At 42.3% G+C, this 17,962-nt stretch overlaps 2 protein-coding genes across 7 annotated transcripts in view; one reads left to right on the top strand and one right to left on the bottom strand.

Annotated features, from left to right (window-relative positions):
- Window positions 1–17,962, top strand: part of LOC309527301 (uncharacterized protein) — a 123,294-nt gene that overhangs the window by 68,696 nt on the left and 36,636 nt on the right. The window lies entirely within an intron of this gene.
- LOC309527289 (vomeronasal type-2 receptor 26-like) lies at window positions 4,234–10,262 on the bottom strand. The gene is made up of 5 exons (XM_082213995.1): window positions 9,974–10,262; window positions 7,234–8,022; window positions 6,772–7,002; window positions 5,946–6,072; window positions 4,234–5,374 (listed from the first exon to the last, which is right to left on the bottom strand). The coding sequence occupies exons 1-5, from the start codon at window positions 10,259–10,261 to the stop codon at window positions 4,482–4,484; spliced, it is 2,328 nt and encodes a 775-aa protein (XP_082070121.1). The 5' UTR covers window position 10,262; the 3' UTR covers window positions 4,234–4,481.

Genomic DNA, 17,962 nt, shown 5'->3' with positions numbered 1-17,962 from the left:
GTTAGGGAAAATGTACAAAACTAGTTCAAATATATGTTGGAAGTGTAAGGAAAAGGAGGGAACATTTTGTCATATGTGGTGGGATTGTAAGGTAATTAAAAATTTTTGGTAAATGATATACAATGAATTGAAGAAAGACCTGCCCCAAAAGTTGAAAAACATTTTCATGTATGCAACAACGGCTGCAAGAGTTCTGGTAGCAAAAGGATGGAAGACTGAAGAAACCCCAACTAAAGAATCATGGCAAGAAAAATTGATGGACTATGCAGAACTGGCAAAATTGACATATAAGCTACGGGACAAGGATAACTGTGACTTTAAGGATGAATGGGAACCTTTCACAAAGTATCTGAAGACGCAACAAAGCGAACTGGACTCCTTGGCAGGTTTTGAATAAGCATTCACAATTTTTTTTTACTGATAATAATCAGCTAAACAGTTTGAGGATCTATACAACTTTGTAACATGCAGAAAACAGCATTATTAGAGAAACCAAAGACTAGAACTGAGGGAAGTTGGGGGGTGGGGTGGGGTTCTGGGGGGGAGGGGGGAGGGAGGAAAAATGGGGGGGATAAGGTTATGTTTTTGGAAAATATGTCTTGTTCTAACTTTGAATAAAAAAACTAAAAAAACCAAAAATAAAATAAACTGGCACATGCAAAGCTGCAAAGACGTTTCCAGATTCTGCCCAGGTTCATTTATTTCCAAAGGGGAGAGAACCTCTTCATGCAAAAAGCTCCAGGTTCTGTTGCCTTTGTCCAGCATTGTTTGTGATGTCAAACTATTCAGATTCCCTTCTGTTAGCATAGATTCCAGGACATAGCTACACGAGGTCATAATCATATACACCCAACATTCCGCCCAAAACATCAGCCACGTTCCCCTTTCTTTATGTCTGACTCTGACAACTTTACTTCTCCTGAGACTACTCATCTCTTTCTATCTAAAATCAAGGTCCACGTCCTGCCCAAAACCAAAACTTTTAGCCATGACCTTCCATGCATTAAGTTTTCTCCCAGCCTTGCACTTTTATTCCTCATCAGGATCCATTTGCTGAAAATATTTATCTTCCGCAAACTCTTTGTAAATGAGCATCAACTTTGCAGATTCCCATAGTACCTTATACCTATGTCCTTGATGGTGAGCGAGGAGAGACTTTGTGCTGGTCATCAGGCAATGGTGTTTCCACTGCCTTGCCTTACCCTCCAGCCCTAGGAGCCTTCATGAGGGAGCTGTTTCCAGAGGAAGAACTGTGAGGGGGGAGAGATTTATCTGCCATCATGCAGTGCTTGCTTTCACCTGTGATGTCACACCTCCAGCCCAAGGAACCTTCAGAATGGAGTTGCTGACATAGGCATTATGTGCCTGTGTCTTTTAATGGACTGAATAGAGTGAAAGATTTTGGGGGGAGGGCAGCGTGCGTATGAATTAGAATTAGTTCTTTGGGTTTTCTGAGTTGCTATTATGTTACTGTTGTTAATAGGTAAAGGTAAAAGGACCCCTGACCATAAGGTCCAGTCGTGACCGACTGTGGGGTTGCGGTGCTCATCTCACTTTATTGGCCGAGGGAGCCGGCGTACAGCTTCCGGGTCATGTGGCCAGCATGACTAAGCCGCTTCTAGCAAACCAGAGCAGCACACGGAAACGCCGTTTACGTTCCCGCCGGAGTGGTACCTATTTATCTACTTGCACTTTGACGTGCTTTCAAACTGCTAGGTTGGCAGGAGCAGGGACTGGGCAACGAGAGCTCACCCCATCGCGGGGATTCGAACCGCCAACCTTCTGATTGGCAAGTCCTAGGCTCTGTGGTTTAACCCACAGCGCCACCCGTGTCCCCTGCACACTGTTGTTAATATTGTTTCATAAATTATAAATGCTGTAATACTTTGTGAATGCTATAATATAATATTTTTAGGTGTTTTGTTAACAGTGTTTTATAAATTGTAATTGATTTACTGATTATTAGTAATGGTTTCACCAACAAGCTGTAATTGTTATACCAATTGTTATTAGTAATGGTTTCACCAACGAGCTGTAATTGTTATACCAATGAATTGTTCATTATTCTCTATAAGTCTATATTTGTGGTGTTCTATTACATTATTGTTTATTGTTGTTGTTGTTGTTGTTGTTGAATTATGTTGCATACACAAACAAATAGAACAAAACTTACAGTCGTCAAACTGATTAAGTAAATAAAAAAGAATAAAAAATTGATGATAATAATAATAATAATAATAATAATAATAATAATAATAAATTTTATTTATATCCCACCCTCCCTAGCCAAAGCCGGGCTCAGGGTAGCTAATAACAATAAAACAGTACAACACAACAACACAACAACACAACAACACAACAACACAACACAACACTCTAAAATCATTCATTATAAAATTAATTCAAATCAAACCAATGGCAACCATTGGGCCAGAGCTCCGTGAAGATTGCCGAAGGAGGGAGTCAGGCTGTGCCCTGGCCAAAGGCCTGGTGGAACAGCTCTGTCTTGCAGGCCCTGCGGAAAGATGTCAAGTCCCGCAGGGCCCTAGTCTCTTGTGACAGAGCGTTCCACCAGATCGGAGTCACAGCCGAAAAAGCCCTGGCTCTGGTTGAGGCTAGCCTAACCTCTCTGTGGCCTGGGACCTTCAGGATGTTTTTATTTGAGGACCGTAAGTTCCTCTGTGGGGCATACCAGGAGAGGCGGTCCCGTAGGTACGAGGGTCCTAGGCCGTATAGGGCTTTAAAGGTTAAAACCAGCACCTTAAACCTGATCCTGTACTCCACCGGAAGCCAGTGCGGCTGGTATAGCACTGGGTGAATGTGATCTTGCAGTGAGGACCCTGTAAGGAATCTCACCGCGGCATTCTGCACCCGCTGGAGTTTCTGGGTCAGTCTCAAGGGCAGCCCCATGTAGAGCGAGTTACAATAATCCAGTTTGGTGGTGACTGTTGCATGGATCACAGTGGCTAGGTCAGGGCAAGAGAGGTAAGGAGCCAACTGCTTAGCTTGGCGGAGATGAAAAAATGCCGCCTTGGTTATAGCTGCAATCTGCGCCTCCATGGAAAGGGAGGTGTCGAAGATTACACCCAAACTCTTAACGGACGGTGCTGGCACTAGTTGCACCCCCACAAGAGATGGGAGTTGCTCCCCCAATCCCATATCATCCCATCCCAGCCACAGGACCTCTGTCTTCGAAGGATTTAGCTTCAACCGGCTCCCACGTAACCATCCAGCCACAGCTTCCAGACATCTGATCAGTGTGTCTGGGGCCGAGTCAGGATGGCCATCCATCAACAGACAGAGTTGGGTGTCATCGGCATACTGATGGCAACCCAGCCCAAAACTCCGGACAAGCTGGGCGAGGGGGCGCATAAAGATGTTTAAAAGCATCGGGGAGAGTATCGCTCCCTGAGGCACTCCACACACCAAGGAGTGGCACGATGACAATTCCCCCCCAAGCACCACCCTCTGTCCCCGACCAGGAAAAGTAATATCATAATATAGAAGAAGAAAAAAGAAAGGAGAAGTATGGAAGAGAGGAAAAAGAGAAAAAAATGGAAGAAAAGGGGGGAAAGTGTGTGTGTGTGTGTGTGTGTGTGTGTGTAAAACTAGGATAACAGTAAATCATTCATTGTTAGACTAATATTTTACAAACAGATTCTTAAATTAAAACACAGAGAACTACATATAAATATACCTACAAAACAACAAATAAAGACTTCCGCCAATACCGCAACAGTTCATTGTTCTTAGTAGAGATATTTTCCTGTATTTCTATTGATTCCTCATTTTGGTATCAGGACTTTATTGCTTTCGCAGTGTTATTCTAGGCACAACCAGATCTTAGGTGCTGAACCTTGATTCATCAGGTAGTTGTTTAAATGATCCCATTCTTTCTTAACTATTGTATTAGATTTGTGTCTTCATACATCAGTTAGCTTTGCGAATTCCAAGTACCAGGTCAACTTGCATAACCATTCTTCTTTTGTGTCTATTGTTATTGTTATTCTATTGTTATTTATTGTCTATAAACTGCTCTGCGATTCAATCTAATAAAGAGTGGCATAGAAATATAATTAATCAAATCAAATGTAGCTGTCTTAATGTGACTTTATTCGAATTTAGCTAAGTTTATTTAGTACTTTAGCAATTCAGTTTGCAACTTCTTAAGCAGCTTGTGCAATTCAGCTAAGAGTAATGAATAGTTTAACTCAAGAGAGAAGAGGCCTCCAGAGTTGCTGTTGTTGAAGAACCAGCTATCAGAACCTCTTAGAGGTCTTCTGAATATCATCTAGAGATCCACCAGTAGATGTTTACCTGCTTTCCATCACATGTGAGGCTAAGGGAACCATGATAAGCACACAATTGGATCCTTGCCTCACTATATACATGGCCAGCTGCACATTGCAGTCAATATTCTGGTGTGGATTCTAACTCTACAGTTCCATGATATCCCTAGAACTAACAATCAAATATCATATTTAGCTGTTTCTGGTCTTTCTCATGTTCAGATCAGGCCTCAGTATAATAATGTAGCATTTGGGAATGAAGATGCATCCTAGAAGCCCAGCACTGGAAGCCAAGATGGAGAAAACCTGCACTGCTACCATGAATTTCCCTTTGGTGCTCAGATAGGTGGGGACAAAGGACACCCAAACACTGCAGAAGACCAGCATGCTGAAGGTGATCAGCTTGGCTTCATTGAAGTTTCCAGGCAGCTTCCTGGCTAGGAAAGCCACTGTGAAGCAGATGGCAGCCAGGAAGCCCATGTAGCTGAGGGAACCACAAAACATGGCCACAGACCCTTCGTTGCATTTCAGGATGACCTCCCCAGGTTGGGAATGCTTGTCAGAGTCAGGGAAAGGAGGAGATGTCCCCAGCCAGATCGTGCAGATGAGAACTTGTACACTGGAACAGGAAATGACAATGGAGTTGGCCAAACTCTTCCCCAGCCATCTCCTCACCCTGTTCCCTGGCTTTGTGGCTAGGAAGGCTAAGACCACTGTGATGGTTTTTGCCAAGACGGAAGAGACAGCAGCTGAGAAGATGGTGCTGAAGGCTGTTTGGCGCAAAAGGCAGGTCCCTTTTCTTGGGTGGCCAATGAAGAGGAAGGAGGACAAAAATGAGAGAAGGAGGGAGATGAGGAGGATGTAGGAGAGATCCCTATTGTTGGCTTTGACTATGGGAGTGGCTTTGTATTTAATAAAGATTTCTAATACAAAAACTGTGGCTAAGGATATGAGGATGGCAAAGGAAGCTAGGATGCTCCCCAAAGGTTCTTCATAGGACAGGAAGGTGATTATTTTGGGTACACATTGATTTTTGTCTTTGTTTGGATGCTGATCATTTGAACATTTGGTGCATTTGGCAGTATCTGCAGAGAGAAAAAGAGACTTCAGTATCCTAACAGCAGTTATAAACCAAGCTAGGCATAAGGGGAAGGTAGGCATATGGGAGAGATAAAAAAAGAACACAGTTTTGTTGGGAAAGAGAGAAGCAAAAGTTCACTGGCAAAAACATCTCGATCCATGGTCTCATCCACCAAAATAGATCATGTGGAGCATGGCTAGAAAAGCTTGGCCTGTGAGATACTTCAGAAGCGCTTCTATTGAGTGTAAACTGGTGCTGGGAACCTCTGGCCACTGGATTAAACTTAGCTCAGCAGGTCACCCCATTTGGTGATGCCACTTTTTGAGTTGTGTGATGGGTAAGGCCTCAAAGGCATAATTGTGAGCTTAAGGAATGTAGACTTTCACTGACCATCAGGTGGACATGCTTTCCCCCCGTTAAAACTGCTTATCCCTCCTAGTGCTGTTCTTTGACCCTCCAAAAACACGAGAGGCATTTCACTCATGGGATGCCATTACAAACATCATGCTTAGTCTGGCTCAAACCTTTGCCCCATCCTCCCAGGTAAGACGGTTTTTTCTGAGGTCTTGGCCTACCTTCCTGAGTGGAGATGGTCCCTTCTGAGCAGGGAGTGCAATCATAGCAGCAGGGGGGCTTCCCTTCCTGAATCTTCTTGACATATCCAGGGTGACAGCTCTGTGAGCATCTTGAACGAGGCATGGTCTAGGCGAAAATTGAGGAAGGAGAATCAATGAGAAACGATAAGGAGCATTTGTGCTTTTGGAAACAGATCATAGTGTTTTGGCGGGATTGTGGGAAACATATTTGCTTCCAATGGCCATAAGTGACCCCAGGCCCTATTTTGGCAGGTGATTAATAATTGCCAGCTCTGATTAATATTTGTGGGTGGGTGCAGGTTTGTCCCTACAGGAAATACATGCTTGCCTTTGGATATTCTGAACAGATTGGGAAGACCTTACATTTGGGAAACTATTTTACTGTGCTTTGGAAAGCCTCCTATTCACGGTGAAATCTTATACGTGCTTACTCAAGAGGCTGTTCCATTCATCTCAATGACTTTGCTCTAGGAAGTACAGTGGCACCTCGGTTTAAGAACAGTCCTGTTTACAAACTATTCGGTGTACGAACTCCACAAAACTGGTTTGATAACTTTACCTCGGTATAATGACGAATTTGAACAGTGGAAGAGCACCAGCGGTGGAAGGCCTCATTAGGGAAAGCACGCCTTGGTTTAAGAACAGTTTCGGTTTAAGAACGGACTACCAGAATGGATTAAGTTCGTAAACCGATGTACCACTGTATCAGTAAAATCACAGTCAAAGTCTCATATGTGCAATTCAACAAGCTATTAGAGCCTAGCAGATGTCACAAGTAATAAAATGACATATCATTTCTCCATACCTTGTTAAAGACCAGGGGCCAGACAATTGCTTCTTGGTTGATGGTCAACTTTACCTCTGAGGATGCCTGTTTCTCTACTTCCCCAATCTTCACTCTAACATGAGAGGTATTAGGAAACAGCACCCAATTCACAATATCAAAGTCAATGGCCAGTGCCCCATTCTCATCCAAGTACTGTCCATCAGCTGAAGTATTAGAATAGAGATGCACTTCTTTCAAGAATGGATGAAGCTACAACGACAGAGGAAACTCCAGCACTAAGAGAACATGAAAGCATTTGGGATAATTCACTTTCCCTGTCCGTCAGTCAATATAGACAATGCTACTTGTTAGACCAATATAGACAATGCTACTTGTGAGACCAATGGTCTGACTCATTTTAAGGCAGCTTCCTATGTTCCTAATATGGTGATTCCAGAGCTGGGACAATGAACAGTAGTTTGCAAAAGGGAAAGGACATACCTGCCATGGCTGAATCTTTTGAAGTCCCAACAGGTCTCCTCCACCCATCAGTGACATCCGCTTTGATCTGGATGAATATGCTGCATTCAAGGCCTGAGCAATGGCTAGGATACTGAAGTAATGAACATAGCTATCTTGGGAATGAACCTGTTCAATAAATTCCTGCTGGATCATCACACTTTCCGTCTCCCTGCATCTTGTCCAACCTCTCACAGACAAGGCATGTTTGGAATATGAACATTCAAATTCTTCTTGCCAAAGATCCAAAACAGAAGGGAATATTGGTTCGGAGTCGTCCATTTTCATCTTTTTTTTGGTCTTCATTACAAAGGACAAAGAACCATGGGCATACCGGAAGGATTCCGTCTCATAGAACAAGACTGTGTTCTCAAGAGCAGTGATTATCCAGACTTTCCCCCCAGTTTCTATCCTTTCAAGCAAGGTTTGTACCTCCATGATTGTGAAAAGTCCATATTGAGAGTCTGTACAGTAAACAAAGACATTGACTTGTCTCCACATCGCAGGTGCTTCATTGGGTAACCACAGCCAGGTTTGTAGCAGTACTCTTTTTGTGAAGGCAACACAGATTTCGTTGCTGATCATCAGGGATGTCAAGACACTCAGGAACCTTTCTCCATTGTCATTGTCTGGAGCAAAGAGACCAACCCACGTCCACCTGAAATGCAGGAGGAGTTGGATAATTCCCAGGTACTGAGTTTCTTCCTTTGAGACCATCTGGTAGATAAAAGGGGTCTGGACTTTATCATGAAGAACAAAGCCATAACTGAGCTGTTGAAGAAAAGAAACTGGTGTTTTGTTTCTCAGGACAAAGATTGGATACCTCTGTGTGAATCAAATCAAATCAAATATGATAAAACATTTAATTAGCATAAGCTTCAATGTTTTTTGAAATTTCATATATATGCAATTTATTTATCACCTAATGGCAATTGTCTCTCTGCAGTTTAGAGAAATACAATAGAACAAAATTATGAATGCAAAAGTCTAAAATCACACTTCCATTAAAATGTATCCTGCAAAACAATAAAGCCTTCAGTAGGTCTGGGAGGTCAGTCCACCACAACACCCAAAGTCGTTTCTACATCATGCACAACTCCCCTAGATTGAAATCTTATGAAAAATTAGAGTTGTGTGTTATCAGCATGGACAGGAGCTTTAGCACTGTTTTCCAATGGTCCCTTTTGAATATAACCACCTCATCTCCAATATCTTTTTCTGAACTTTTTTCCAATTCTATAATACATTTGGTCATTTGATTGCCCTTTTTACCCATTGCTGTCTCTTTATTTGTATATATTGCTTGTTTTATGTTGCCATTGCTGTTGGCTAATGCGAATAAAGTTTAACCTGTACACTGTTTGAGGTGTGTCAAAAACCAATGTACACAGTCTTCCAAAGGCAGCGGCCCCATAGGTCTGTATAACTATATTATGAGATTGACAGTTTTATTTTTAATTCCTTTCCTGATGGTGTACTTAGCATGGAATTTGCTTTTACATGACAAATGCTGAAGAGGCAACATATTCATTGACCTATCTACTAAGACCCTGTGGTCTCATTTCTGTTCAGTCAATGCCAGTTCAGAACCCAGAAGCAAACATGTGAAATTAAGGCTGATTTTCCCCTCAGCGTGCATAAATTCACACTTGTTTATATTGAATTGCATGTGCCTTTTTATTTGGAGAAGTTATTTGGAGCTCTTCACAATCTGCTTTTGGTTTAACAATCTAGAACAATTCAGTATGATCAGAAAACCTGGCCATCTCCCTCTTCACTCCTAAATCATATCAGTCTTGAGGTACTCCACATTCAACATCCCTCTGTTTGGAGAAATTCCATTCACCTAGTTGCTGGGTGGCAGTTGTGGCGCCATGCGGCTCATTGCTGGTGCCATGCCATTTCAGTCCCCATTAGCCAGAGGTTGTTTGCTGGAGACAGATTCACACATCCATTCTCTTCAGTAGCTTCAAACAAAGGGCACACACCCAAACATGGATATCTCCCAGATTAACATAGGCATGGACCTCTAATACTACCTTTTTCATGTGACTGAACCAGTAGACATACACATACAGTTCCATGATACAACCCCATTAATGATTAACCTAGCAAGCTCTTCTTCACCTTCAGTGGAAATTTCCAACCATGCCACACGGTATACAATACAGGCACACTATAAATTTAGTTCCCATTTCAATGTACAGTGGTACCTAGGTTTACGAACTTAACGTTCTGAAAATCTGTTCTTAAACCGAATCCATTCTTAAACCAAGGACTGCTTTCCCTATTGAGGCCTCCCACTGCAGGTGCTGTTTCACCATTCGGCTCCTGTTCATAAACCAAGGTAAAGTTTGCAAACCGGAACACTGCTTCCGGTTTTGCGGAGTTTGTAAACTGAATAGTTCGCAAACAGGACTGTTCATAAACCAAGGTACCACTGTACATTAAACAATTTTATTTAACAGTTCCTGGAGCTGTAAGAAGAGGTAACAGCCTCATGGAACAGTGGAGGAAACCTTTCCCGTGCCAAGCTCAATAACAGCACTTGAAAGCGCAAATTTCTGGTAGGGCAAAATTTATGTAGCAACGTGCCACAGAGGCTGCAACTGGTTGGGGGGCAGGGAGCAATAAAATAAATTGCACTAAGCTAAGCATACCTTGCTTTTCTTATGAAATGAAAAATGTTGCTGGGTATGTTTGACTTGAGCCCAGTTCTTACCTGTGGTATCTTGTAGAAGCCCGACATGCTTGCAATGTGCATGGAGATGTCGGTTTCACCCCCTTCAATAATAGCTAGAAGGTTTCCCCGTCTTCCGCAGCTGTAGTTTGGAATGTTGATTTTCCCACCAGCAAAGAGGTCTGTCAAGGCATCAGTAGTTATTCTTCCATCAAAATAGGTATCATAGATGCTGTAGCCCAGGGTGATGTTGGGTAAGAGCCTGGGGTTATGATTGATCTCCTGAACAGTAAGTGAGAAGGAAAGAATGTGGCAGTTCCTCACATCCATCCAGCTGCAAAAAGGTGTATCACATAGTCACCCACCATTCTGTGAAAATGAGTTGCGTACTTGTTTGTATAAATCAAGGCAAATGTGAAAGGAGGCCAGTAAGTAGGGCAACGTGGGGCTGAGGTGTACCAGTAACAGTATCTGCAATATCTTTGCAAAGGAGGAGGATGGAGGCCTATGTTCTGGTAACGTCCTTGGCCCTCTGACCAGTTCTGTGGCTACCTGTATCAAAAGATCACTCTAGGCATTATATATCTCACAAAAACTGGTCCCCCAATCATGGTTTGCATGTTTGTAGTGCGATTTGGGAAGAGCAACCACTCACACCAGCCAAAAAGACTTACGGATGCTGAGCACCTCAGAAAATGCCCTCAGAGCCAATCTTAGCACACAGGATGCATTTAAGCTGCCTAAGGATAGCAGGCACCTGCAGTTTGAAGTTGCATAGGTTATGTTGTGCCTGGGGGAAAGAATTGTTCAGTTCCTACTGAAGATGGTTTGCTCCAATTATCATTGCACAAATCTATAAAGGAACAGCCTGCCATACCCTGTCTTCATTCTCCTGGCAAGGGTAGTGAGTCAAACCTGGGAAACTAATTCTGTGGATAAACATCTAGAAGATTATCGTATATTGAGAGTAGGAAACTTCCCATTATTCATGCCAAGGGCCGTGGTCAGAGCATTCGACTTTCCACAAGGTTTCACGAGAGACAACGAGACAACTACAGAAAAGCTGCGACTCAAACACACTTTTTTAGCTTTGGAAAACAAGTTTACTTTAGAGAGCAAGACTTTTTTTTTAATACTTAAATTATAGCGTAAAGCACATTGATACACTGCTTTTCACCAAGTAAAGTGACGTACAGAAAACTTTAATAAACAAATGGAACAAATAACAGGTCTCCATCCAATGGCATTATTGTTTAGACTGTCAGGAAAAATAGACAGACGGATGCCAGCAATACTCCTACTCAGATTTTCCAGCTGTATTTTATTCCAGTGGATGAGATGCTCCCTTAATCTTCAAACAACAAATATAGTGATTTATCAGTATGGCAAGAGAAGTGGAGAGTAGTTTAGGAAGAAGGAATACAGTGGTACCTCGGGTTACATACACTTCAGGTTACATACGCTTCTGGTTACAGACTCTGCTACCCCAGAAATATTGCTTCAGGTTAAGAACTTTGCTTCAGGATGAGAACATAAATCGTGCTCTGGCAGCGCGGCGGCAGCGGGAGGCCCCATTAGCTAAAGTGGTGCTTCAGGTTAAGAACAGTTTCAGGTTAAGTACGGACCTCTGGAACGAATTAAGTACTTAACCCGAGGTACCACTGTATGGCAATACACCATTACTTACTTCTCAAAATCGCTTACTGGGGTCCTGGAAAAGCTAAAGGGAAGTTGATTTCCAATTAATCTTGAAGATATAATTCCACTAATGAGGTGATCTCCTTGCCGGTGATAATTAACAGTCAGATTTCTATCTCTGATCAGATTCAGTGGACATTTTGCCCTCTGCTGCACCCCATGGGTTGCCAGAGGCAACAAAAGAAGCAGTGTTATAATAACAATAATCATTTTGGGTCTGCCTGCTACTATTTCCTTGTGACTGTTCCTGTCCACAGAAGCCGCTAATTAGAAGAAACCCAAAAAAAACTGCAAGACAGGGGCTTCAGCGACTTGACAAATACAAGGGGTGTTCAGCTCATCCCAAATTAGGATTGAAGGAGAGGGCCGTAGTTCAGTGATGGAGCATCTTTTTCCCACCCAGAAGGTGTCAGGTGTCAATCTCTGCTACCTGATAACAGGTAGGGCTGAGGATGTCCTCTACCCGGAGAGATGCTGCCAGTCACTAGATGGTCCTGAGCTAGAGGGCAGCTTCCTATATACTTTCTCTTTCAAATGCTCTATATCTTGGCCCCAATATATTTTATACACCAGACTTTTCAAGCATAGTTGAATAAAAAAAACCCTCCTGCAGCCCTTAATTGTGATGTTGACATTATTGTTCCCCAAGGCAATATGTGAAGGGGTGTGGAACTATCTCTTGGACTCTGCAGAGAATAAGAATAAATCACTGTGGTTCTGATAAATGTAAGGGGGTAAATATCTCTTCTGAAACCTTTATGGGAGCAGCTGCATAGAAGAAGAAGAAGAAGAAGAAGAAGAAGAAGAAGAAGAAGAAGAAGAAGAAGAAGAAGAAAGTTTACTCAAAATAAAAAAATTCCTTCCTTCAGAGTGTATCTGAAGAAGTTTGCATGCACACGAAAGCTCATACCAAGAACTAACTTAGTTGGTCTTTAAGGTGCTACTGGAAGAAAGTTTACTCAATACATGGTTCAAGGATTGGCTGGTCTTTAATGACGATGGTTCAGGTCAAATTTATATAACACTTTAGTATAAATAGACCCTTCAAGTGGTTTATAAAAAGCAACAAGAATTATAAATTTTCAATAAAAGACAATGTTAAAAACAGTTATTTTAAATATTCAAAATATTGTAAAATAAACAATGAAGCTAACAATAGATAAAAGCACATGCCAACTTCCGCATATCTGAACCCTGAATAAAAATGGTTTCCCCAGGGACAAAAAAAGAGACTCCAATAAAGATATCAATAGGCAGGGAGTGGCAAAATGTACAGGCTGTCAAATTAACTTATTATCAGTACAGAACGAGTATTAAGTGGCACCAGTAACAGTGCCAGTTCTACAAACTGAATCAGTTGAGTGGACGTATACAAAGTGAGGCAATTCCACAAGTCAACTGGTGCCAAGCTCTTAGGATTTTTTGTAACACCTTGCATTTGGTCCAGTAACAAACCAGCAACCACTAAAGGGCTGGATCTACACTGATCTAAAAAGCTAAGAAAAACAAGTTATATAGCTCTCAATTCAATTTTGCATTTACTGCTGTACAGAGCCCCCCGGTGTCATATTTTTATAACACATTTATAACTCAGCAGTCTAAATTAGTCCTAGATCTGAGGAGAGAATTATTATAAGCTGACAAGGTCTTACTCCTGACAGTCACTTCTGAACTCACTGCAGTTTCTGGATCAGGCACAAAGGAAGACCCACATAGAGTGGATTGCAGCAATCCAATCTGGAACTCAAGGCTGTGCGCTGCCTGATGTGCTCAATATGTTAGACTAAAGACCATGTGAGACAGTCCAAGGGTTGCCATGGAGGTCCCAATGTGGCTCCATGGCAGCCTCTGCATGATTATGGTCCTCCAACATCATGCCAGAGACCACCTGAGCCAAGAGAGAACGGTAATAGTCATTTATAGTGCATTTTTCTAGTCTGCTTTTGACCCTTATAAGCTGCCAACTCTGGCCTGGCCCCCCAGTAGATGAGGGAGCAGCTCTTGGCTTGGAGACCACCAGCCCTTCCTTCAAGTTTGTGTCCCATACTTTGGGGAGCATGTCACTTCCAAGTCTCAAAGACAAATCATTCTTTAGTTGAATTCCACTGGAATTTCCAGTGTCCACCTTTCTTGATAGATCAACAGGCAAACATTAAGCAAACATTTGAATCCACCTTCTCTAGTTCAAAGCAGCCTCTATGGCCAAGGGTCAGGAGGGTCAGGAAGGTAGCGTTGGGTAACACCTTGCAGGAGTCAGGTTGGGGAAGCATGTATAGTATGTTTTGCAGATCCCTGAAGCAGTTGTAGGACTTCAGCTGTGTTCACTTTACAGATTAAATAGCTTTATAGCACGCATGGATTCCCCCTCTTTTTCCTTGGTTTGTCTATTAACTGTTCAAATTATTGATTGCTGAAAATTTAAGGGCTATAGGTGGCACAGTCCCAAAGACACCAGTAATCAACCATTTGAACCCCCAACAGGAATAATCCTATTTATGAGATTTCTATACCAATAATCTACTGTTCTCTGTTAACCAACTAAAATTAATTTTGTCAAACCTTAACACATCCTGGATTTATTTTAATTAAATTCATAGTTTTATTATAAAAGAACATGCAAAAACACCAGCTCTAATACCCTTAACACAACCTGAATATTGATTAAGTATAATGAGTAGAGAGGGGAAAGGTTTCTAGTTCTCAATTGTACTGTAGATTATGGAAACTTGCATATCTATGAAACCCCTTTAAAATATATGGAACTAAATGTTGGTACACAAATTCTTCCCAAGGATTGGAATAAACCTGGGAAATCATGACCCATACCCTCTTCAATTCAAATAGGGATGTCCTAAGAAAAAGTGGGACATTCTGGGATTTTCCGGCTTCTGTAAATTCTGGACTGTCCCTGGAAATTAGGGACACTTGGAGAATGTGATAGACTCATCAGAAACTTGTTCTGAGTTGCGGTTCTAATTTTAAGCTCCCGTTCTGCTTTCTTCCAAGGAATGACAGATTAGCAGTTGTTGTTATTGATTATTATAGATTAGATTGTGTTTATTACTGTATATGTGGAAAAAGCAATAAAGTATGTTCTAAAATGTATCATGCCACCCTCACTTTGGGGGGAACATCTTATTCAGTTCTCAAAGAAGAATCAATCTTTGGTTTATTTTGTAGGAAACCATATTTCTTGCTAGATCAAGTGAAAACATTAAGCAACCATCTGAAGCAAACTTCTCCAGTTCCCAGCAGCCCCAGCAGCCAACATAGCCAATGCTCAGGAATGAGAAGTAGTGTTGAGTAGCGTCTGAAGGGCACCAGCTTGGGGAATCTTCTGCTGCACAGTTTTGAGATACTTCTTCTTCGGCGATTACTTGTAGCCACGTAAGATTGTCTTCCATAAACACGGTTTTAACAATGAGTCCATAAGTGACTGTGGAGGCCAATTCTGGATCTGCACGTCCTTCCAAAGTGGGGACATTGGTTTCCGGGTGGGAGTTGATCACGGTGTGGATTTGCCAAGCGTGCCTTCCTCTTAGCACATTTCTCCCTTGCTTCCTGAGTTCGAGTGTCTTCAAAGCCCACGGCACCTTTGGTAAAGGCTGTTCTCCAACTGGAGCACTCGCAGGCCAGTGTTTCCCAACTGTTGGTGTTTATACTACATTTTTTTAGATTTGCCTTGAGACAGTCCTTAAACCTCTTTTGTTGATCACCAGCATTGCGCTTTCCATTTTTAAGTTCGGAACAGAGCAGTTGCTTTCAGGCATCTGCACAACATGACCAGTCCAACAAAGTTGAAGAGTCATTGCTTCAACACTGGTGATCTTTGCATCTTCCAGTACACTGATATTAGGTAGTTCGCCTGTCTTCCCAAGTGAGGTGTAAAAATTTTTGGAGACACCGTTGATGGAATCTTTCGAGGAGTTGGAGATGGCGTTTATAAGTGGTCCATGTTTCACAAGCATATAGTAAGGTTGGTAGTAAAATAGCTTTGTAAACAAGCGTTTTGGTTTCTCTGCAAATGTCCCGGTCCTCTAACACTCTGCACTTCAATCAGGAGAAAGCTACACTTGCAGAGCTCAGGCGATGCTGGATTTTGGCATTAATGTTGGCCCTTGTGGAAAGATAACTGCCTAGGTAGGAGAAGTGATCGGCATTTTCCAACGTTGTGCCATTGAGTTGGATTTTTGGCTCTACAGAGGGGTTATTTTGTACTTGGTGCAGCACTTTGTTTTTTTTGATGTTGAGTGATAGGACAAGCTTTTCGTAAGCTTCTGCAAAGATACTTAGGATGGTTTGGAGGTCGTCCTCTGAGCATGCACACACTACGTTGTCATCAGCATACTGAAGCTCTATGACGGAAGTTACGGTAACCTTACTCTTTGCTTTCAGCCTGCTCAGATTGAAGAGCTTTCCATCTGTTCAATTTATGATTTCTACTCTGGTGGGGAGGGACGTGGGTGGCGCTGTGGGTTAAACCACAGAGCCTAGGGCTTGCTGATCAGAAGGTTGGCGGTTCAAATCCCCACGACGGGGTGAGCTCCCGTTGCCCGGTCCCTGCTCCTGCCAACCTAGCAGTTCGAAAGCACATCAAAGTGCAAGTAGATAAATAGGTACCACTCCAGCGGGAAGGTAAACGGTGTTTCCGTGTGCTGCTCTGGTTCGCCAGAAGCAGCTTAGTCATGCTGGCCACATGACCCGGAAGCTGTACGCCAGCTCCCTTGGCCAATAAAGCGAGATGAGCGTCACAACCCCAGAGTCGGTCACGACTGGACCAAATGGTCAGGGGTCTCTTTACCTTTACCTTTACTCTGGTGGGGAGTTTCCCTTTGATAAAGTGTAGGATCATGGCAATGAAAATAATGAATAGAGTTGGGGCAATAACACAACCCTGTTTAACACCTGATCCCACTGTGAATGGTTCACTTTGAGAGCCATTGTTATCTGCTACTTTTGTTGTCATATTAGCATGGAGGAGCCGAATGATGTTTACAAATTTATCTGGGCAGCCAATTTTCAGAAGGACAGTTCACAGGGCATTACGATTTACAGTGTCGAAAGCCTTAGTCAGGTCAATAAACGTCATATACAGGGGTTGGTTTTGCTCTCTGCATTTTTCTTGAAGCTGTTGAGTGGTGAAAATCATGTCTACTGTCCCCCTAGAAGGCCAAAAACCATTTTGGGATTCAGGAAGGGTCACCACGGATATTGTTAAGAGACAGTTTGCTAAGATCCTTGCAAGAATTTTGCTGGCCACAGCTAATAGGGAGATGCCTCAATAGTTTCCACAATCAGTTCTGTCACCTTTTTAAAAGAGATTTATAATTTTTGAATCCCTAAATTCTGCTGGGATCTCTTCTCTTTCCCTGATTTTTTTTGATGAGCTTGTGAAGTTGTTCTGTAAGTTCAATTCTACCCACTTTGAAGATTTCGGGAGGTATCTCATCAGATCCACTGGCTTTGTTGTTTTTTATTTGGTTAATAGCTGTACACAACTCTCCCAGATTTGGAGATACTGCAAGCGGGTTACAAACACCTCGGGTTACAAACACTTTAGGTTACAAACTCCGCTAACCAGGAAGTAGTACCTTGGGTTATAAACTTTGCCTCAGGATGAGAACGGTGGCAGCAGGAGGCCCCATTAGGGAAAGCGCGCCTCAGGTTAAATACTGTTTCAGGTTAAGAATGGACCTCCTGAACATATGTTTTGCAGGTCCCTGAGTGATTTGCATGACTTGAACTGTGTCCACTTTCCAAAACAAATCTGTTTATAGCACATTTCCACTTCCTTTCCTTCACTTGGAATAATCAACAGGTGCGTCTATTACAGGTTCATATTATTATTCATTTTTATCATTATCATTATTTAAATTTGTTAGTCACTTTATCTTGCCCAGGGCAAGGCAACCCAAAGCAACTTACAGCTAAACAGACAGACTGTGAGAAGAAGATACCATACTTGATGGGCCTTCTGGGCTCTTCAGGTCTCAATAAAGTTCATCCAAAGTCAACTTTTTCCCTCTGTGATCCATGTTAATCTATTGAGTCAACATGTTTTTCTCCTGAACTGCACCTATTCCCATAAGCTTTCAGGTGGGAGATTGCTTCCCTGAACAATTAACAAACCACACTGATCTCAGTCTCAGTCAGTTTTATTGCACATAGCCAAAGGCTGCCGCAATGTACACAGAATTATTTGACAATTAAAAGAAAATATACCACACCGATCTATTCTTGACCCTTATTCTTAACCTTTCCAGTCGAAGAGTTCTCCTTGCACACCCTTCAAATGGTGCCTTTGGGAACAAAAACGCAAACATCCCAAACAGG

Source organism: Podarcis vaucheri (assembly GCF_965113315.1).
Source record: "Podarcis vaucheri genome assembly, chromosome: 2".
Lineage (NCBI taxonomy): Eukaryota > Metazoa > Chordata > Lepidosauria > Squamata > Lacertidae > Podarcis > Podarcis vaucheri.
The sequence above is the reverse complement of the archived record's forward strand: the minus strand, read 5'-3'. Positions and strand labels throughout refer to the sequence as shown.

Bases quoted from the DNA above. Each gene is read 5' to 3' on its own strand.
- LOC309527289 (XM_082213995.1), bottom strand. From the start codon at position 10,261: ATGGATGTGAGGAACTGCCACATTCTTTCCTTCTCACTTACTGTTCAG. The intron at 7,003-7,233 runs GTATGTCCTTTC...CTGTCGTTGTAG, and splicing joins AAAAGATTCAGCCATGGCAG to CTTCATCCATTCTTGAAAGA. The intron at 5,375-5,945 runs GTAGGCCAAGAC...TTCTCTCTGCAG, and splicing joins GACCATCTCCACTCAGGAAG to ATACTGCCAAATGCACCAAA.